Here is a 19,694-nt window from a genome sequence, read left to right as displayed (position 1 = left end):
AAAGAGTGAAAACACGGGACTAAAATAGCAAAAAAAAAGTTTAAATATTGTACAACAACATGCAAGCAGGGAAAGGGCTGATATTATTTGAAATATATATATTAAGGTTTCCTGTATTATTTAAGAATGGGAGTAATTACTGATTACCTATGCACATTAAGTATGTTTATTAATATTTCAAGAAACTATGTCTTAAATATTGTATTTGTCTATGAAAAAATAGAATTAAATGAACAACTTACTCCTAAATACAATAGGAAAAGAAGAATTAAGAAAGAGAAAACAGTAAGAATGGAAAAATCAGGACAAAAAGCTTTAAACAAAATTATAGAATAAAGCCAAATATGTTTATGATTATAATAACTGAGAATGGAGTAAAGTAATAGCTGATAATAAAAAGTAATGGACCAAATAATGAAAATCTAGCCATATGCAGATTATGAGATATACCCCAAAAATAAGAAAAAATAAAATTTGAAATTTAAGGACAGTTCCAGATAATTTAGCCATATACTAACAGCAAAACAAAAAAGCTGATGTAAGTGAGAAATATTTAATACTTCTGTTCTTGATAAATCAACAGACAAAATTAATACTATATGCAACTTGAACATTATTACTATGCTTGAACTAACAGATACATGTATTAATTTTTGCATCCAGCAGTAATTAAATATACATTACTACTAAACATTTCACTTTCTAAACCTTTTCAATATCACTTCATATCACCGTTCAGCCTGCTTTAATTAAATACAACACACTGCGTAGCTTATAAACAACAGAAATTTGTTTCTCAAGGTTCTGAGTGTGGAAAGTCCAAGATCAAGGTGGCAGCATGATCATGACCTGGTGAGGGCCCTCTTTCTGGTTCATAGCCATTGCCATCTCACTGTGTCTTCGCATGGGGGAAGGGGCAAGCGATCCCTGTGGGGTCTTTTTAATAAAAGCACTAATCCCACTCATGAGGGCTCTATCATCATGACCTAATCACCTCCCAAATGCCCATCATCTGATACCATCATCTTTGAGGGTTAGATTACAACAAGTGAATTCTGGGGAGACACAAACCTTCAGACTATAGCATTCACTAAAGGAAACAGTTTTGAAAATGAACACATGCTGGGTTATAAATTTAGCCTCAAGAAATATTAATGAAATCATTTCATACTGATTCTCTGACAGAGTGCTAAGCTATCAAAAACTGCAAAGTAAATTTAAAATGTCAATATCAATAACAAGTAATATTGGTAATCATGATTAAACATGTTGAATCCAAGTAAGACTGTCTTTGAAGGAATTCTGTTACTGTAATGAAAAAATAAATAAATAATAGACTGAAAATAAAACATTTAACTAGATAATTTTAGAATTTAGCTGAAGAAAATCACAATACTGTAAATGAAAGAAGGAAAGTAAAAATATATGTAGATAAAGACACAATGAAATGAATATATAAAAGGTAAAAACTGACCTATTCAAAAAAGACTAATTAAAAGGAAACAGAATTTGGGCAAAGAACAAGGACAAAAGTCATGGTTAATACTATTAGAATTGAATAAAAGAAGATAACAATAACCACAATCCTAGCAGAGAGTAAAAGGAACTAAGAAAGTATTAAAGTAAAAGTCATGGTAGTAAATTTGGAAATGTAGTGAGAAAGAACAAATTAAAGAGAAAATATAAGTTAGTAACATATATCCAAGAAGTAATCAAAAAGGAACACTTTTATGACACATGAACTGATTTAAGAGTACTAAAACAGAAAATTCTGTCCCAGATGGAATTAGAGGTGAAAGTTCTTCCAAACTTTAAAGTAACATTTTAGCAAGCAATTTGATGAGATGTAGTAATTTAAAGATGTGTATTTTCACTGTCTTGATGGCTGACTTCCTGTTTTACCCCTTCTACCCACTCTATATACAGTTTCTGCACATTCTCAGATTGTCAGCTATCAAAAACAAATCTGAACCCCGTCTTCATGCATCTTGCCTTGTGCCACCATTTATCAGCCTTATTGCCTCATTTTTCTATAGCTGCCTTCCATTTGGGGAATAGTAGGAATGGAGAGTAACTTAACAGAGACTTCCCTATTGTAGGAAATATGTGGGCACTTAATCCTTGGATTGAAAAAGGCAGTACTGTGTCATGGGTTTGCCCACACAACTCTGGGGAGGTATGGGATGGAATTGAATATTGCCCTTCTGTCAATAAAAAGAAAAATTTTGAATTACAGCGGTGCTTGAATACCTCCCTGGAAAGAAGTAGAGTGAAGTAGCAGCTGCAATGATTTGGGATGTTCTGCAATGATCTATTCTATAGATATTTAGAAACCAAATTAGTTTAGAAAATGAAAATTTCCATATTGGGTATATTCAGTCTAGCCATCTTTCTGAAAGGGACATTATTTTCTGAGGCCTATTGTCGATTATAAATATCAACCTAAAATTTTATGTATATACTCCATAAAAATGTCTTTTAAAAAATTAAAGTTTTCTATCTTTGAATTTGTCTAAATTCTTTTTTTTTTTGTAACCATGTATAATTTCAGTCTGTGAGCCTCTTTAGATGATGAAATTCCATAAGTCTACTAATTGTTGGCTGAAATTACACATCCCTATATTTGTCTTAACATGACCTTAGAGTATGTGAATTTTAATGCTTGAAAGTACATGCTTAAAGGTGAATTAGGAATATCCTAATGACTCTACTTTTATACTTGAAAATAGGCCATCTCTTAGAATTCTAAATTCCCTCAGAATTTTTCCTAATTTAAAAACAACATGTAAATGATAGATTTAACAGATGTAGGTATTGAAACTTACGCTTTATAAATTAATAATCCAAATAATTCAAAACTAAGGAAAGAATATTTCTAGCTACTTAAAAAAATAAAGGTAAACTGCTTCATTTGAGATTTAAAGCTTTATTTATATCCAAGGACAGAGTACACTCAAAGTCACCTGCAAGGTGCAAAGTTAGTTTTGTGAAAAGTAAAGCATCCTTTTTCAATTTGATAACTTTTCTCAACAGAGGCTGACTCAAGTCAGCCTTTTTCGTATCCAAATGAAGTTATACTTCCTGAGTGTGTGCTGTACCTCTGTTTATTTCTTTATTTTAGCCTAAGTATATTATACAGTGGCAACTAAGAATAATAATCAAAATTTAATCATCTCCAAAATATGATAGAAACTAGTATAGAATTTTTTATAGGGTGTACAGAGAGATGGGACAGTGAAGTCCAAAATCAAATTGCCTTCTTTCTGAACAGAAAAAAAAGAGAAAAAAAGAACAGTAAACTTATTTAAATTTACTCTTTCAAGTTTTCTTTTTCAGTCCAATTAAAGTGGATCCCTAGTGTTTTATACTGACCTTATCTAAGAAATCATATTTCTGACTTTCTTTTTCTCTTTTGTATATATTTGAATGTGAGAATTGGTATTAAGTGTGTAATTTTAGCACAAAACATTTAAAAAACTTGAACATTGTTACATTTTACTCTTAAAATGGCAAATATTTTCTTGACATGTTTTACAAACCTCATGATAAATTCTTACCATAGGGGTATATTTGTTTTTAGTGGATACATTAATATCATTTCTATGTGCAGCTTAAAAATAAAAGGTCACACATTTTTAATGGAATCTATCACCTTGGTGTTGCTCTAAACATCAAATGCTTATTACTTTTCTTGCCATTAATACTTTTTTGTAAGAATGGCATGCAGGTGATATTTTCCTGCATAAAAGATTAACTAGTAAACAACTGACCTCATTTTGTCTTCTGTGGAGCAAAATCAGGTTCTGCTTGGATGCAGAAGTGGCTTATTGTAACACATCGGGTATTCTTAAGTGTCATCAGCAGTCTCCCCTAGCCATCAGCACATTATCCTGAGAATCTACACCATTCGTTTAAATTAGGTTCACTTAATTAGCCAGCTGGTATTCTACTTGTCAGACTGATAAACAAGCTGTGTTTCACTGCTCCTTCATGTCAAGGCTAAACTCCAAGTTCAGGGTATCTTTGTTGCTATTCTCACTACTTCGCCCTGACAAAATAACCCATCTTTATATAAGTTGACACAACTGGTCCATCACCAGTGTAGCATCAGTTTTAAATGATTTGTAGTTGGTTACCCCCTCATGGAATACTGATAAAATTTTTTTTTCAACATCTTTATTGCAGTATAATTGCTTTAAAATGGTGTGTTAGTTTCTGCTTTATAACAAAGTGAGTCAGCTAAATATACACATATGTCCCCATGTCTCCTCCCTCTTGCATCTCCCTCCCACCCTCCCTATCCCACCCCTCTAGGTGGTCACAAAGCACCGAGTTGATCTCCCTGTGCTATGTGGCTGCTTCCCACTAGCTATCTATTTTATGTTTGGTAGTGTATATATGACCATCCACTCTCTCACTTCATCCCAGCTTACGCTGATCACTCACTGTGTCCCCAAGTCCATTCTCTAAGTATGTGTCATTATTCCTATCCTGCCCCTAGGTTCTTCAAAACGATTTTGGTTTTTTAGATTCCATATATATGTGTTAGCGTACAGTATGTGCTTTTCCCTTTCTGACTTGCTTCACTCTGTATGACAGTCTCTAGGTCCATCCACCTCACTACAAATAACTCAGTTTCGTTTCTTTTTCTGGCTGAGTAATATTCCATTGTATATATGTGCCACATCTTCTTTATCCATTCATCTGTCGATGGACACTTAGGTTGCTTCCATGTCCCAGCTATTGTAAATAGAGCTGCAATGAACATTTTGGTACATGACTCTTTTTGAATTATGGTTTTTCTCAGGGTATATGCCCAGTAGTGGGATTGCTGGGTAATATGGTAGTTCTATTTTTATTTTTTTAAGGAACCTCCGTATTGTTCTCCATAGTGGCTGTAACAATTTACATTCCCACCAACAGTGCAAGAGGGTTCCCTTTTCTCCACATCCTCTCCAGCATCTATTGTTTGTAGATTTTTTGACGATGGCCATTCTGATTGGTGTGAGGTGATACCACCGTGTAGTTTGCATTTGCATTTCTCTAATGCTTAGTGATGTTGAGCATCCTTTCATGTTTTTGTTGGCAATCTGTATATCTTCTTTGGAGAAATGTCTATTTAGGTCTTCTGCCCATTTTGGGATTGGGTTGTTTGTTTTCTTTACATTGAGTTGAATGAGTTGCTTGTAAATTTTGGAGATTAAGCCTTTGTCAGTTGCTTCATTTGCAAATATTTTCTCCCATTCTGAGGGTTGTCTTTTCACCTTGTTTATGTTTTCCTTTGCTGTGCAAAGCTATTCTGTTTCATTAGGTCCCATTTGTTTATTTTTGTTTTTATTTCCATTTCTCTAGGAGGTGGGTCAAAAAGGATCTTGCTGTGATTTATGTCATAGACTGTTCTGTGTATGTTTTCCTCTAAGAGTTTTAGAGTGTCTGGCCTTACATTTAGGCCTTTAATCCATTTTGAGTTTATTTTTGTGTATGGTGTTAGGGTGTGTTCTAATTTCATTCTTTTACGTGTAGCTGTCCAGTTTTCCCAGCACCACTTATTGAAGAGGATGTCTTTTCTCCATTGTATATCCTTGCCTCCTTTATGAAAAATAAGGTGACCATATGTGTGTGTGTTTATCTCTGGGCTTTCTATCCTGTTCCATTGATTCACGTTTCTGTTTTTGTGCCAGGACCATAGTGTCTTGATTACTGTAGCTTTGTAGTATAGTCTGAAGTCAGGTAGCCTGATTCCTCCAGCTCTCTTTTTCTTTCCCAAGTTTTCTTTGGCTAGTCGGGGTCTTTTGTGTTTCCAAATAAATTGTGAAATTTTTTGTTCTAATTCTGTGAAAAATGCCATTTGTAGTTTGATAGGGATTGCATTGAATCTGTAGATTGCTTTGGGTAGTGTAGTCATTTTCATAGTGTTGATTCTTCCAATACAAGAACATGGTATATCTCTCCATCTGTTTGTGTCATCTTTAATTTCTTTCATCAATGTCTTATAATTTTATGCATACAGGTCTTTTGTCTCCTTAGGTAGGTTTATTCCTAGGTATTTTATTCTTTTTGCTGCAATGGTAAGTGGGAGTGTTTCCTTAATTTCTCTTTCAGATTTTTCATCATTAGTGTATAGGAATTCAAGAGATTTCTGTGCATTAATTTTGTATCCTGCTACTTTACCAAATTCATTAATTAGCTCTACTAGTTTTCTGGTAGCATCTTTAGGATTCTCTATGTAGTGCATCATGTCATCTGCAAACAGTGACAGTTTTACTTCTTCTTTTCCAATTTGGATTCCTTCTATTTCTTTTTCTTTTCTGATTGCTGTGGCTAGAACTTCCCAAACTATGTTGAATAATAGTGGTGAGAGTGGGCAACCTTGTCTTGTTCCTGATCTTAGTGAATATGCTTTCAGTTTTTCACAACTGAGAAAAATGTTGGCTGTTGGTTTGTCATATATGTACTTTATTATGTTGAGGTAAGTTCCCTCTATGCCTACTTTCTGGAGAGTTTTTATCATAAATTGGTGTTGAATTTTATCAAAAGCTTTTTCTGCATCTGTTGAGATGATCATATGGTTTTTCTCTTTCAATATGTTAATATGGTTTATCCCATTGATTGATTTGTGTATATTGAAGAATCCTTGTATTCCTGGGATAAACTCCACCTGATCATGGTATATGATGCTTTTACTGTGCTATTGGACTCTGTATGCTAGTATTTTGTTGAGGATTTTTGCATCTATGTTCATAAGTGATATTGACCTGTAGTTTTCTTTTCCTGTGACATCTTTGTCTGGTTTTGGTGTCAGGGTGATGGTGGCCTCGTAGAATGAGTTTGGGAGTGTACCCCCCTCTGCTATATTTTGGAAGAGTTTGAGAAGGATAGGTGTTAGCTCTTCTCTAAATGTTTGATAGAACTCGCCTGTGAAGCCATCTGGTCCTGGGCTTTTGTTTGTTGAAAGATTTTTAATCACAGTCTCCATTTCAGTGCTTGTGATTTGTCTGTTTATATTTTCTATTTCTTCCTGGTACCGTCTCAGAAGGTTGTGCTTTTCTAAGAATTTGTCCGTTTCTTCCAGGTTGTCCATTTCATTGGCATATAGTTGCTTGTAGTAATCTCTCATGATCCTTTGTATTTCTGCAGTGTCAGTTGTTACGTCTCCTTTTTCATTTCTAATTCTGTTGATTTCAGTCTTCTCCCTGTTTTTCTTGATGAGTCTGGCTAGTGGTTTATCAATTTTGTTTATCTTCTCAAAGAACCAGCTTTTAGTTTTATTGATCTTTGCTATCGTTTCCTTAATATTTTTTTAAATTTATTTCTGATCTGATCTTTTTTATTTCTTTCCTTCTGCTAACTTTGTGGGTGTTTTGTTCTTCTTTCTCTAATTACTTTAACTGTAAGGTTAGGTTGTTTATTGGAGGTGTCTCTTGTTTCTTGAGGTAAGACTGTATTGCTATAAACTTCCCTCTTAGAACTGTTTTTGCTGCATCACATAGGTTTTGGGTTGTTGTGTCTTCATTGTCATTTGTTTCTAGGTATTTTTTCACTTCCTCTTTGATTTCTTCTGATCTCTTGGTTATTTAGTAGTGTATTGTTTAGCCTCCATGTGTTTGTATTTTTTATAGAGTTTTTCCTAAAATTGATATCTAATCTCATAGCATTGTGGTAGGAAAAGATACTTGATACGATTTCAATTTTCTTAAATTTACCAAGGCTTGATTTCTGACCCAAGATATGATCTATCCTGGAGAATGTTCCATGAGCATTTCAGAAGAAAGTGTATTCTGTTGTTTTTGGATGGAATGTGCTATAAATATCAATTAAGTCCATCTTGTTTAATGCATCATTTAAAGCTTGTGTTTCCTTATTTATTTTCATTTTGGATGATCTGTCCATTGGTGAGACCTGGGTTTTAAAGTCCCCTACTATGATCATGTTACTCTTGATTTCCCTTTTTATGGTTGTTAGCACTTGCCTTATGTATTGAGGTGCTCCTATGTTGTGTGCATAACTATTTACAATTGTTATATCTTCTTCTTGATTTTATCCCTTGATCATTATGTACTGTCCTTCTTTGTCTCTTGTAATAGTCTTTATTTTAAAGTGTATTTTATCTGGTATGAGGATTGCTACTCAACCTTTCTTTTGATTTCCGTTTGCATGGAGTATCTTTTTCCATCCCCTCACTTTCAGTCTGTATGTGTCTCTAGGTCTGAAGTTGGTCTCTTATAGATAGCATATATATGGGTCTTGTTTTTGTATCCATTCAGCCAGTCTGTGTCTTTTGGTTGGAACATTTAATCCATTTACATTTAAGGTAGTCATCAATATGTATGTTCCTATTACCATTTTCTTAATTGTTTTGGGTTTGTTATTGTAGGTCTTTTCCTTCTCTTGTGTTTCCTGCCTAGAGAAGTTCCTGTAGCATTGTTGTAAAGCTGGTTTGGTGGTGCTGAATTCTCTTAGCTCTTGCTTGTCTGTAAAAGTTTTAGTTTCTCCATAAAATCTGAATGAGATACTGGCTGGGTAGAGTAATCTTGGCTGTAGGTTTTTTTCCCTTTCATCACTTTAAATATGTCCTGCCACTCTGTTCTGGCTTGCAGAGTTTCTGCTGAAAGATCAGCTATTAACCTTATGGAGATTACCTTGTATGTTATTTGTTGTTTTTACCTTGCTGCTTTTAATATTTTTTCTTTGTATTTAACTTTTGATAGTTTGATCAATATGTGTCTTGTCGTGTTTCTCCTTGGATTTATCCTGTATGGGGCTCTCTGCACTTCCTGGACTTTATTGACTATTTCCTTTCTCATGTTAGGGAAGTTTTCAACTATAATCTCTTCAAATATTTTCTCAGTCCCTTTTTTTTTTCTCTTTTTCTTCTCTGGGACCCCTATAATTTGAATTTCATTGCATTTAATTTTGTCCCAGATGTCTGTGAGACTGTCCTCAATTCATTTCATTCTTTTTTCTTTATTCTTCTCTGTGGTAGTTATTTCCACTATTTTATCTTCCAGGTCACTTATACATTATTCTGACTCAGTTATTCTTCTATTGATTCCTTTTATAGTATTTTAAATTTCATTTATTGTGTTGTTCATCACTGTTTTGTTTGCTCTTTAGTTCTTCTAGTTCCTTGTTAAACATTTCTTTTATTTTCTCCATTCTATTTCCAAGATTTTGGATCACCTTCACTATCATTATTCTGAATTCTTATTCAGGTATACTGCTCTTTTCCTCTTCATTTGTTTAGTCTGGTGGGTTTTACCTTGGTCCTTCATCTGCTGTGTGTTTCTCGGTCTTCTCATTTAGCTTAACTTACTGTGTTTGGGGTTTACTTTTTGCAAGCTGCAGGTTCATTATTCCCATTGTCTTTGGTGTCTGCCACTACTGGCTAAGATTGGTTCAGTGGGTTTTGTAGGCTTCCTGGCAGAGGGGACTGGTGCCTGTTCTTTGGTGGATGAGGCTGGATCTTGTCTTTCTGATGGGCAGGACCGTGTCTGGTAGTGTGTTTTGGGGTGTCTGTGACATTATTATGATTTTAGGCAGCCTCTCTGCTAATGGGTGGAGTTGTGTTCATGTCTTGCTAGTTGTTTGGCATAGGGTGTCCAGCACTGTAGCTTGCTGGTCATTGAGTGGAGCTGGGTCTTAGCATTTAGATGGAGATCTCTGGGGAGCTTTGGCTGTTTGATATTACATGGAGCTGGGAGGTTTCTGGTGGACCAATATCTGGAACTTGGCTCTCCCACCTCAGAAGCTCAGGTCTGACACCTGGCCAGAGCACCAAGACCCTGTCAGCGACACGGCTCAGAAAAAAAGGGAGACAAAAGGAAAGAAAGGAAGAAAAAAATAAAATCAAGTTATTAAAATAAAAAATATGTTAAAAATTAAAAGATTAAAATAATAAAAAGAACAAAAAGAGAAATAAAGAAGAAAGCAACCAAACCAAAAAACAAATCCACCAATGACAACATGCACTAGACACTATACTAAGTAAAAAAAAAAAAGGACAGGGGCTTCCCTGGTGGCGCAGTGGTTGGGAGCCCGCCTGCCGATGCAGGGGACACGGGTTCGTGCCCCGGTCCGGGAGGATCCCACGTGCCGCAGAGCGGCTGGGCCCGTGAGCTGTGGCCGCTGGGCCTGCGCGTCCGGAGCCTGTGCTCCGCAACGGGAAAGGGCCACAGCAGTGAGAGGCCCGCATACCACAAAAAAAGAAAAAAAAAAGGACAGACCGTATCCTAGGACAAATAGTAAAATCAAAGCTATAGTGACAAAATCACACAAAGAAGCATACACATACACACTCACAAAAAGAGAAAAAGGAAAAAATATCTATATCTATATCTATATCTATATATATATATAAAGAAGGAAGAGAGCAACCAAATCAATAAATGAATTACCAATTATAATAACCTCTAAATTCTAAACTAAGATAAACATAAGACCAAAAACAAATTAGATGCAGAAAGCCAACCCCAAGTCTACAGTTGCTCCCAAAGTCCACCGCCTCAGTTCTTGGACTTATTTGTTGTCTATTCAGGTATTCCAGAGATACAGCGTACATCAAGTTGATTAAGGAGATTTAATCCTCTACTACTGAGGCTGCATGGAGAGATTTCCCTTTCTCTTCTTTGTTCGCACAGCTCCCAGGGTTCAGCTTTGGATTTGGCCCCACCTCTGCGTGTAGGTCGCCCGATGGTGTCTGTTCCCACCCAGACAGGACAGGGTTAAAGGAGCCGCTGATTCGGGGGCTCTGGCTCACTCAGGCTGGGGGGAGGGAGGGGTACGCATGCCTGGCGAGCCTGCGGTGTCAGAGGCTGGCATGACGTTGCACCAGCCTGAGGCGCCGTGCGTTGTCCCGGGGAAGTTCTCCCTGGATCCCGGGACCCTGGCGGTGGCGGGCTGCACAGGCTCTTGGGAGGGAAGGTGTGGACAGTGACCTGTGCTCGCACACAGGCTTCTTGGTGGAGGCAGCAGCGGCCTCAGCGTCTCAAGCCCATCTCCGGGGTCCGCGCTGATAGCCGCGGCTCGCGCCCGTCTCTGGAGCTCCTTTAAGCGGTGCTCTGAATCCGCTCTCCTCGCACCCCAGGAAACAGGGAGGCGAGGAAAAGTCTCTTACCTCTTCGGCAGCTCCAGACTTCTCCCAGACTCCCTCGCGGCCAGCCGTGGCGCGCTAACCCCTTCAGGCTGTGTTCACGCCGCCAGTCCTCTCCCGGCTTCCGTAGCCCGGGCCTCAGCTCCCAGCCCCGCCCGCCCTGGCGGGTGAGCAGACGAGCCTGTCGGCCTGGTGAGTGCCGGTCGGCACCGGTCCTCTGTGTGGGAATTTCTCTGCTTTGCCCTCCGCACCCCTGTGGCTGTGCTCTCCTCCATGTCTCCAAAGCTTCCCCCTCCGCCACCCGCAGTCTCCGCCCGCGAAGGGGCTCCTAGTGTGTGGAAACCTTTCCTCCTTCACGGCTCCCTCCCGCTGGTGCAGGTACCGTCCCTATTCTTTTGTCTCTGTTTTTTCTTTTTTCTTTTGCCCTCCCCAGGTATGTGGGGAGTTTGTTGCCTTTTGGGAAGTCCAAGGTCTTCTGCCAGCGTTCGGTAGGTGTTCTGTAGGAGTTGTTCCACATGGAGATGTATTTCTGATGTATTTGTGGGGAGGAAGGTGATCTCCGCATCTTACTCTTCTGCCATCTTGAAGGTCTCTAATACTGATAAATTTGTATCACACTACGTATGTTGGGATTACGAGGGAGTTAAAATTTATAGATCTATAAAGAAAAAAAACGAACTCATACTATAAGTAAATTGTATCCTTATTCAATGTTTTAAACAATGTTTTAAAATATTAAAGAAAAAATATCAATATCTTTATGAAGCTACAACAGATAAAAACTTTTTGTTATTACATTATGTAGTACATTTTACACATTTTTACAAAGGAATAGGATAAGAAGATAATTCATCATGATAATATAACACTGAAAATGGTACTTACATGGGAAATTAAGAAATATGATTCTAGGATCTGAATATTTAGACTACTATTAATTACAATAACAAAATATTAAGTTCTTTGAAAGATACTTCTGAATATGTCTCATAAATCAATAAATCTTTGGAAGAAGGATTGTGGCTTAATTATCTGAATATCACCAGGCCAAGCAAAGGCTACTGTGTACAGAAAATTACAGTGTTTATGGGATGGAGAGAAATTTCCAAACTATAGTATCAGGAAGTTTTATTTAAACAAAGTCTCACAGAATCATTCAGTAGATCAAAAGTGAGCCCCTTTGTTCTATTATGGGGGGGTTCAAAGCACCTGCTGTGAATAAGACTCATTTCTGTAAGCTTCTCAAGGCAAAGTTTGCAAATAATTTTTCTGGCAAAATAATATTGGTAGTCAAATGCAAATTATACTATGTAGTAATTGAGCATTCTATGCACATAAGGTAACTTTGAGGCGAAAGATAAGCATATGTGCAATGCTTTTTCCCAATCACATATTCTTGAACATTACATATTGATTTACATCGTTTTTCTTGATAAATGCTCAACGGCTGCAGAAACAAAAAATATTTACACTAATGGTCTCCAAACGAAATGTATGCAACACAAGGGCAATGAAAGATGAGTAGTTGTGGGAAGGGAATCCCAAGACATTGTTTATTTTTATTTTTATCTTAAAAAATCATATTACATTTTATAAATATTTAACATATGGACCAAAGTTGGAGACCTGAATTTATCTGTATATTGGATGGTGGGCATGAAGTTTTCTTGAGAGGAGAGTGGGAATTTTATAGTCTGTAGGGATGGACATTGGTACCCTTCGTCCTTTGTTTACTTTTATCTATACAGATATTAAAAGTGCACACATCAACAAAACAACAGTCAAGAAGATTAAAAAAATAATTTGTATTTGGAAAATATTTCGAGAGAAACTTTGTTCATAACAAGCCTAGTGCAGAGTGTAGTTGTCTTTGTTATATAAAGTAATAATCATGATCTTAATTATGATGCCTTTCGTCCTGTTGTTCAATTTTGCAATTTGCTTTTCCCGATGAAGTAGATGTTCATTAGTTATATATTGAATACTACAATTTACAAGGTACTGTTCTAAGTGCATAAGTGATACCATTGAGCTAAACAAACACAAAAGGCCTGCCTTCTTGGAGCCTAGAGCCCACTGGATAGAGACAAACCACAAAAAGTAAGAATACTAAAAATGATATGTAAATTCTACAATATGGAAAGTGGTCAGTGCCACTGGAAAAGGTAAAATGGCAGAGCAGACCAGGTGGGATTGGGAAAGTTAAAGAGGAAGGGCAGGCTGGTTACAGTATTAAATAGAGTGGTCATGCTGGCCTCACCCACAAGGTGAGTTCTCAACAAAGGTGTCCAAGAAGTAGACACTGGGTTATCTGGGGAAGGCGGTTGGTTCTGGGGAAGAGCCTCCAAAAAGTAAAAGTGTGATCGGCATGTTGGATGAACAGCAAGGAAGCCAGAGCATCTGGATTGGAGCCACCGCGGGGGAGCCTGGAGGGTGAAGGATCTGAGAAAGGAGACCAGGAGCGACAGGTCATTATAAGGGCTTTTGGCTTTTACTCTGAGGGAAATGAGAAGACTTTGCGTTTTGAGCAAATTGGTGCCGTGATCTGCCTACTTAGCTCACCAGAAAAGGAAACAAAACAAATCACGCTGACAAATCTGTCGAGAAAGTGGACGAGTAGAAAGCTGAAAGGTGGAAAGCAGGAGATGAGGTTGGAGGTGATAGAGGCCCCCTGTGTGGTCTGAGCAGGGCAGGAGCTGCTACGGGCTCAGTGTTCGGAAGGCAGGTCCAGCCAGCGCGTGAGGATGGGAAGTCGAGGAGAAAGAGGACCATTAAGGATAGTAGACTCTATACAGTCTTTTTCAAAACTAAGATCTGTTTTATAACACAGGCTTGCAACTCTTGAAACTCTTGTGGCAAGAGTTTCTTGTGTGTGTCAAATATAGTGCCTTTCTCTTTTTCAGAAGCTAATGGTCTAAATTGAACGTTTAGAGTAATTTCCAAAGTAGACCAACAGATATTTTTATAAAAGTCAACACCTGTAATTTATCCCTTTCAAACATCGGCCATTTAAGTAGGAAAATTTCTGGGTTTTGGCTGAAAATTGGGTGATGGAAAGATGATCCTGAGTATGGCTGTTTGCACATATTTTGTCATTGTTGTATGATTTCCTTGCTGAAAACCATGTCAACATTTCCTCCGTAAAACGTGTTGTATCTGCGCCCTTGAAAACTTGTAAATAGATTTTTTCCTTTCAAATTCTGAAGTTGTTTGGAAAATTGATATTTTCTTCCTTCAGAAACGTATATCTTCATTTATTTGAAGGAATTCAATTGTGAACTGCCTTCTGACACCTCCTGAAATATATTCCCATAACTTAACTTTAAAAAATACACTACCGTGTGTCAAATTGGTAGCCAGTGGGGACCTGCTGCGTAGCACAGGGAGCTCAGCTCGGTGCTCTGCGGTGACCTAGCGGGGTGGGATAGGAGGGGTGGAAGGGAGACGCAAGAGGGAAGGGATAGAGGTACAGAGCTGATTCACTCTTTTGTACAGCAGAGACTAACACAGCAGTGTAAAGCAAATATACCCCAATGTAAAAAAATAAGATAAATAAAAAATTGTCTCTGTTCTGCCATTTATAAAAGAAAATGTTTATACTTTAAGGCTCAATTAAAGCATCACTTCCTCTTCTCCCTCATCTTGCTCTGTACTTCTTCCTCTGAGCTTCCAAGGCATTTGGCCCTTATTTTTATTTTGTGACACGCATCAAGTTATTTTAAATGCTTCTTTCACCCTCTCACCTATAAACTCTTCCAGGACAGAAACTGTGATTATTAAAGTAAATAACCTCTTCTGGTTTCTTCATTTGCTAAATAAGGGCATTACATCTCTAAGACACTATAATGCTGTCATGAAAATACTCTAGTTCAGTTAGTTTTTCTAATAGTAGGAGCAGTGGTATTTCCATCATGTTGAACATTCATCAGGCATACCCGAGCACTTTCTATTTACTACCTCACCCAATATTTACAGCGACCCTTTGAAGTAGGTGTTATCACTGTCTCCATTTTATTATAAAGGAAACTGAGCCACAGAAAGTGTTAGTAAGTTCCCAAGTTGTTATTATTGTTATTTAAATTTAAGTGAAGACACTAAGATTTGAAGTCAGCTTCAGAATACATGCTCCATAAGCATGTTGTATACTGCCTCTCAGTGATTGTCCTCTGGGATTGTACTGTTTATACAAATGATACTGCATATACTTGGGTCCCATGGGTTTCTCTTCACCCTCCAAAAGAAAAAAACCCAAAAGAATGTTTCTTATCTATGAAGCATAAATAAGAGGGCAACATATCCACACATTGTCAGGAATGAAACTGTCAACTAGGAGGAATGGTCTTTCATAGGTAGCGAGGTTCCCACTTTGGGAAAGAACACAGACCCAAATCCCAGGCTTGCTGTTCACTGGCTGGATGACTGCTGCTAAGATAAGTGTCTCCATTTTCTTATCACATTTTATGGGGACATTAACAGAACCTATGGATTGTGGTATGTCCTTACAAGATAATATTTACAAAGGGCCAAACGAAAAGAAATTTATGAGAGCTGGCAAACTGAAAATTTTTATTCAAATTGTTCCCTACTTTATAAAGTTATCTAAGGATCTTTGCTATTTTTATAACCATGTCCTAACAATTGATTAACAATGAGGTCTTTTTGTTATTGCTGCTTTTGTTGCCTATTGAATTATTTCATCTTTAACATTTTAAATGTCTAAAGATTATTCCATTTTAAGTTGCATGCAAAATAGGCTATTATAATCATACATAGATCAGGTTTAACATATAAAGGGAAAAATATGAAAAATCAAAGGAATCTTACTGCTTTGTTATTAGTGTAATGATTAATGATGGCTCTTTTGCTATATACCCGTTGAAATTATTGATCAGTACATGAAGAATCTAAATGAAACATCTGGCATTCACTTGAGTACGATTCACCAGATACCAGACCAGCTATTCCTCAAGCAATAGGATCATATAGTTATCCCAAATAACATCAAGTCTCAGGATACTTATTCTAGGTTTGTGCAGCAGTTCAAGACTATCATGGAGAATTCAGTCTCCTTTCATATTTCTCCTGCTAAATCCTCAAAGTGGTGGTTTTTCCTTCTTAAGCTTATTGTTTCATGACCTCAAAATGGCTTTAGAAATTGAGGCTTCATATCCTCATCTGACAGCATTCAAAGCAGGAAGAAGGAGAAAGTGTGATGTGTGGACATTTCCTCCTGATACTGTCTCTTTCGATGGAAATACTTCGCTCTCAGAAATCGTTCATCACCTTAATCTTCACAATGTGTAAACGAGGATATGCCATGTGACTACCCCTCACCTCGAGAGTCTGGGGAATTTCACACTTGTCAAAGGCTTAAATCTCTGCTGGTCCTCAGGGGGGCTGCCTTCCCTGAGAACATCACTGCCCACCTGAACCCAAAATGTTATTGTGGCTCTGCTAGCCAGAAAGAAAGGGGTGAGGAAACTAATACAGAAATGCTTAAATAGGTCTTTTCGGAAATCCAGTAATTAATTCTAATCCAAGAATGTTGAGAATTTTAAATAGATAAAATACAGGGCAAGATTTCCAAAAAGAAATATTTTAGTAAGACTAAATTGCCAAAGTGTTAGTTAAAATATGAATCTCTATATATTCAACTACAGCTATAGTTTACATTTAATCCACTGAGAAGAGAATTATATTATAAACTAGGACTTGGGAAATTCTCTAAGGATATTCAATAGAGCTTGGAAAGAAATGTTTTCAATATTGGATAAAGGTTGTTTTATTGAAAACAATTTGTTCTATGTTATTAAATTAGAAAATGTGTAACTATTAATATTACAGGAAATTACTTCAAAAAGGTATCAGCTTATGATATAAATAGCTTGGAATTAAGGTGAGTGAAATAACTTTCTGGAAGCAATGTGTGTTTTGGAAGTTTTGTTTTCAGTAAATGCTAGATATTATAAATATTAGCAGAAAAATACTTTTACCATATCAAGTACGATACAAAAAATTGCTTCTTCTTTTTCTGTGGCTTTAGACTTCTCATTAAGGAAACTAAATTAGGTAATCTGTTATTAGAGTTACAACCGTATATCAGATTGTTGGCATTTTAGCATTATAAATGGTCAAATCCCATAACCAGCAGTGGGATAGAAAAATCTAATAGTATAAATATAGTTCTTACCTGTACTCAACAGTTGATTAAAATGCACATGTTAATCATATATATCTTGAGTTTCTAAATAGATTCTCCATTAAACACAAATTGCATTCATTCATTACGAATGAATGTAAGACTATGTAAAATTGTGCAAAAATATATTTGAGTAAAGTATCATATTTCCAAATTAATCAAATAAAGGTTTAGAAAATTAGATAATTGGCAACATACATTTTTAATCTGACGTCTAAACTCTTGGATTTTTCTATAATTTTTGGCCTAGTTTTAAACTAATATTTCGGTCTGAAAACTTTTTCAACTTCTATCTATTACAGGCAGTAAGCACAGACCCCGTCCCTGTGAAATTACACTACGACAAATCACATGATCAGGTGTGGGTGCTAAGCTGGGGTACCATGGAAAAGACTTCTCCAACACTACAGGTAAGTACATTTCAGTATATTTGAGAAAATAATGATCTTTAAACCTTTCAATGTCTAATTGGTCACATAACCGTTTAACAATGATATTCTTCCACCTAGATTTTCACAGTAAGGGAAAAAATGTTGATTCTCAAGTACTTTTTTGCTTGGAAAATATTTTAGCTCAGACGTTCCGAACATTAGATTTATATGCAAAAAGAACAACCTATGATGACAAAGCTGAAGCCATTAAGAAAAAAATATTATGATTTACGTTTCCTACCTCCCTCGAATTTTCATGAGAATTTTCTTGTTTCCATCTCTTTTAAATGGGGCCTGGAGGGTGGGTCCTGTGAGGTAGAGACCAGGAGAGTTAGACAGAGTCTCAAAGCAAGTCCCCAGTGATCTCCAAACACATAGGACTTTACTATCTGAGAGCAGGTTCATTTCTAATTGGGAATATGTACTGTCATTTTTGTGAAGTTTGCTTATGTTTTGAAATTGTTTACATGAGAAATTGACAGATGGATGTATAAATACATATTACACATTTTGACAGTGACTATCTGTAGAGTTGCTGAGAAACTTCCCACACGTTGTCCAGCCATCTAAAAACAGGTTCTTTTTCTCTGAATGTCTAATAAAAATTATGTTAAAAAGATTTAGTGAATTTTTAAAATACTTGGTGAGTGGAAGTGAAAGGTAAGTTTCACATCTGAAAATATAAAATAAAATGTAAGAACTGAGAATTACTCTTAAAATACGACATAAGCAAGACTTATTTACATGAAGAGTGTATGTGTATTTATGTATGTATAAGACAGATAGATGATAAATAGGCGATAGATTGATAGATAGATAGATAGGTCATAGATGATAAACAGACTGATAGGAAACACGGGGTCTCTGGATTAGAGAACAGACCGTTTCTTACCCATGTCCCCTTTTAGTATTTATTCTCTGGCCCCAACCCCTATGGGGTGATGTGGTGAGAGGCTAGTGTCACCCTTCATGACCAGCACAGTCCTACTGCAGGAGGAGCCTGGAATCATGTGTCTCTAAGTTATTTTAGGCTGCTGGCACCTCAACCCACTATCTCATGTGAGAGAGAAGAGATTATTAGTCTGGAAAGTATGCAAATCTTCTCCAAGGAGAGGAGGGGAAGGTTAGTACCCTGGCACCTCAGTAATTGGCTCAGAGGAATTAAGTCTCTAAATCTCTCAGGAGAAATACTCTATCTCTAGCTTCCAAAGGCATTTTTGCTGCACCAGCATCCTTTAACCAAGGTGGCGTACTTTTTTGCTCAGACAGACCTGACTCTGTGGAAACGTCAAGATATTTATGGGTAATTGTCTTCCAACAGGATTACCAGAAAATATCTTCGATAGAAATGGGATTTGAGGATTTGTTTGAAAGGGGAACAAATTTTCCTGTTTAGAAATTGAACTGAAACCAAAAATATGGACAAGCTCTCATTTTTGCTAGAGTGTCCCTGTGCCATGATGGTGAAAGATTAGACTGGAAAGAGAGATTGACGCCAGGTCTTGAGGGCTAGGAAGTAATTTTTAGCCCTAATGTGTTATATCTTATAATGGAACTCTCTTACCCTTAAAGGTGCAAAACATTTTATCAAGACTCTGAAAGCCCTCCTTTGTGTTTTCCTGTTGAGTGTAATTATATCTGTACATCTTTGTCGATTATGAAATCAATATTATTTTCTGTGACATTTATAATTACTTAATTAATATCCATAAACTGTCATAATTTTATGTATTTAAGACAGTGATTTTCCATCTAGTGCTCTCAGATGAAGTCTGAATATTTATCATAGTATGTTTTTCTTTTTAAAGGGCACTTATGTCTTATGAAAGCTTAAGAAATTCTGTAAAAATCTAAAACTCATTAGTCTGTCATCTGCACAGTTTTGCAACCTGTATGTATGTAATGTCTTGTAAACGCACAACAATTAGAGAAGAAAATATCCCCAGGAAACAACTTGGAATAAAGTCCTTGCGTT

At 36.7% G+C, this 19,694-nt stretch overlaps 1 protein-coding gene across 5 annotated transcripts in view; it reads left to right on the top strand.

Annotated features, from left to right (window-relative positions):
* FSTL5 (follistatin like 5) overlaps positions 1–19,694 on the top strand; it is a 688,483-nt gene that overhangs the window by 623,622 nt on the left and 45,167 nt on the right. For all 5 annotated transcript variants that reach the window (XM_059066275.2, XM_059066276.2, XM_067035457.1 and 2 more), the window contains one exon: positions 17,591–17,698. In XM_059066275.2, the coding sequence (XP_058922258.1) occupies positions 17,591–17,698 (108 nt within the window). The remainder of the gene's footprint in view (positions 1–17,590; positions 17,699–19,694) is intronic.

The sequence above is a fragment of the Kogia breviceps genome, chromosome 6, assembly GCF_026419965.1.
Source record: "Kogia breviceps isolate mKogBre1 chromosome 6, mKogBre1 haplotype 1, whole genome shotgun sequence".
NCBI lineage: Eukaryota > Metazoa > Chordata > Mammalia > Artiodactyla > Physeteridae > Kogia > Kogia breviceps.
Note: the sequence above shows the minus strand (reverse complement) of the source record. Positions and strands in the feature narration are given on the sequence as shown.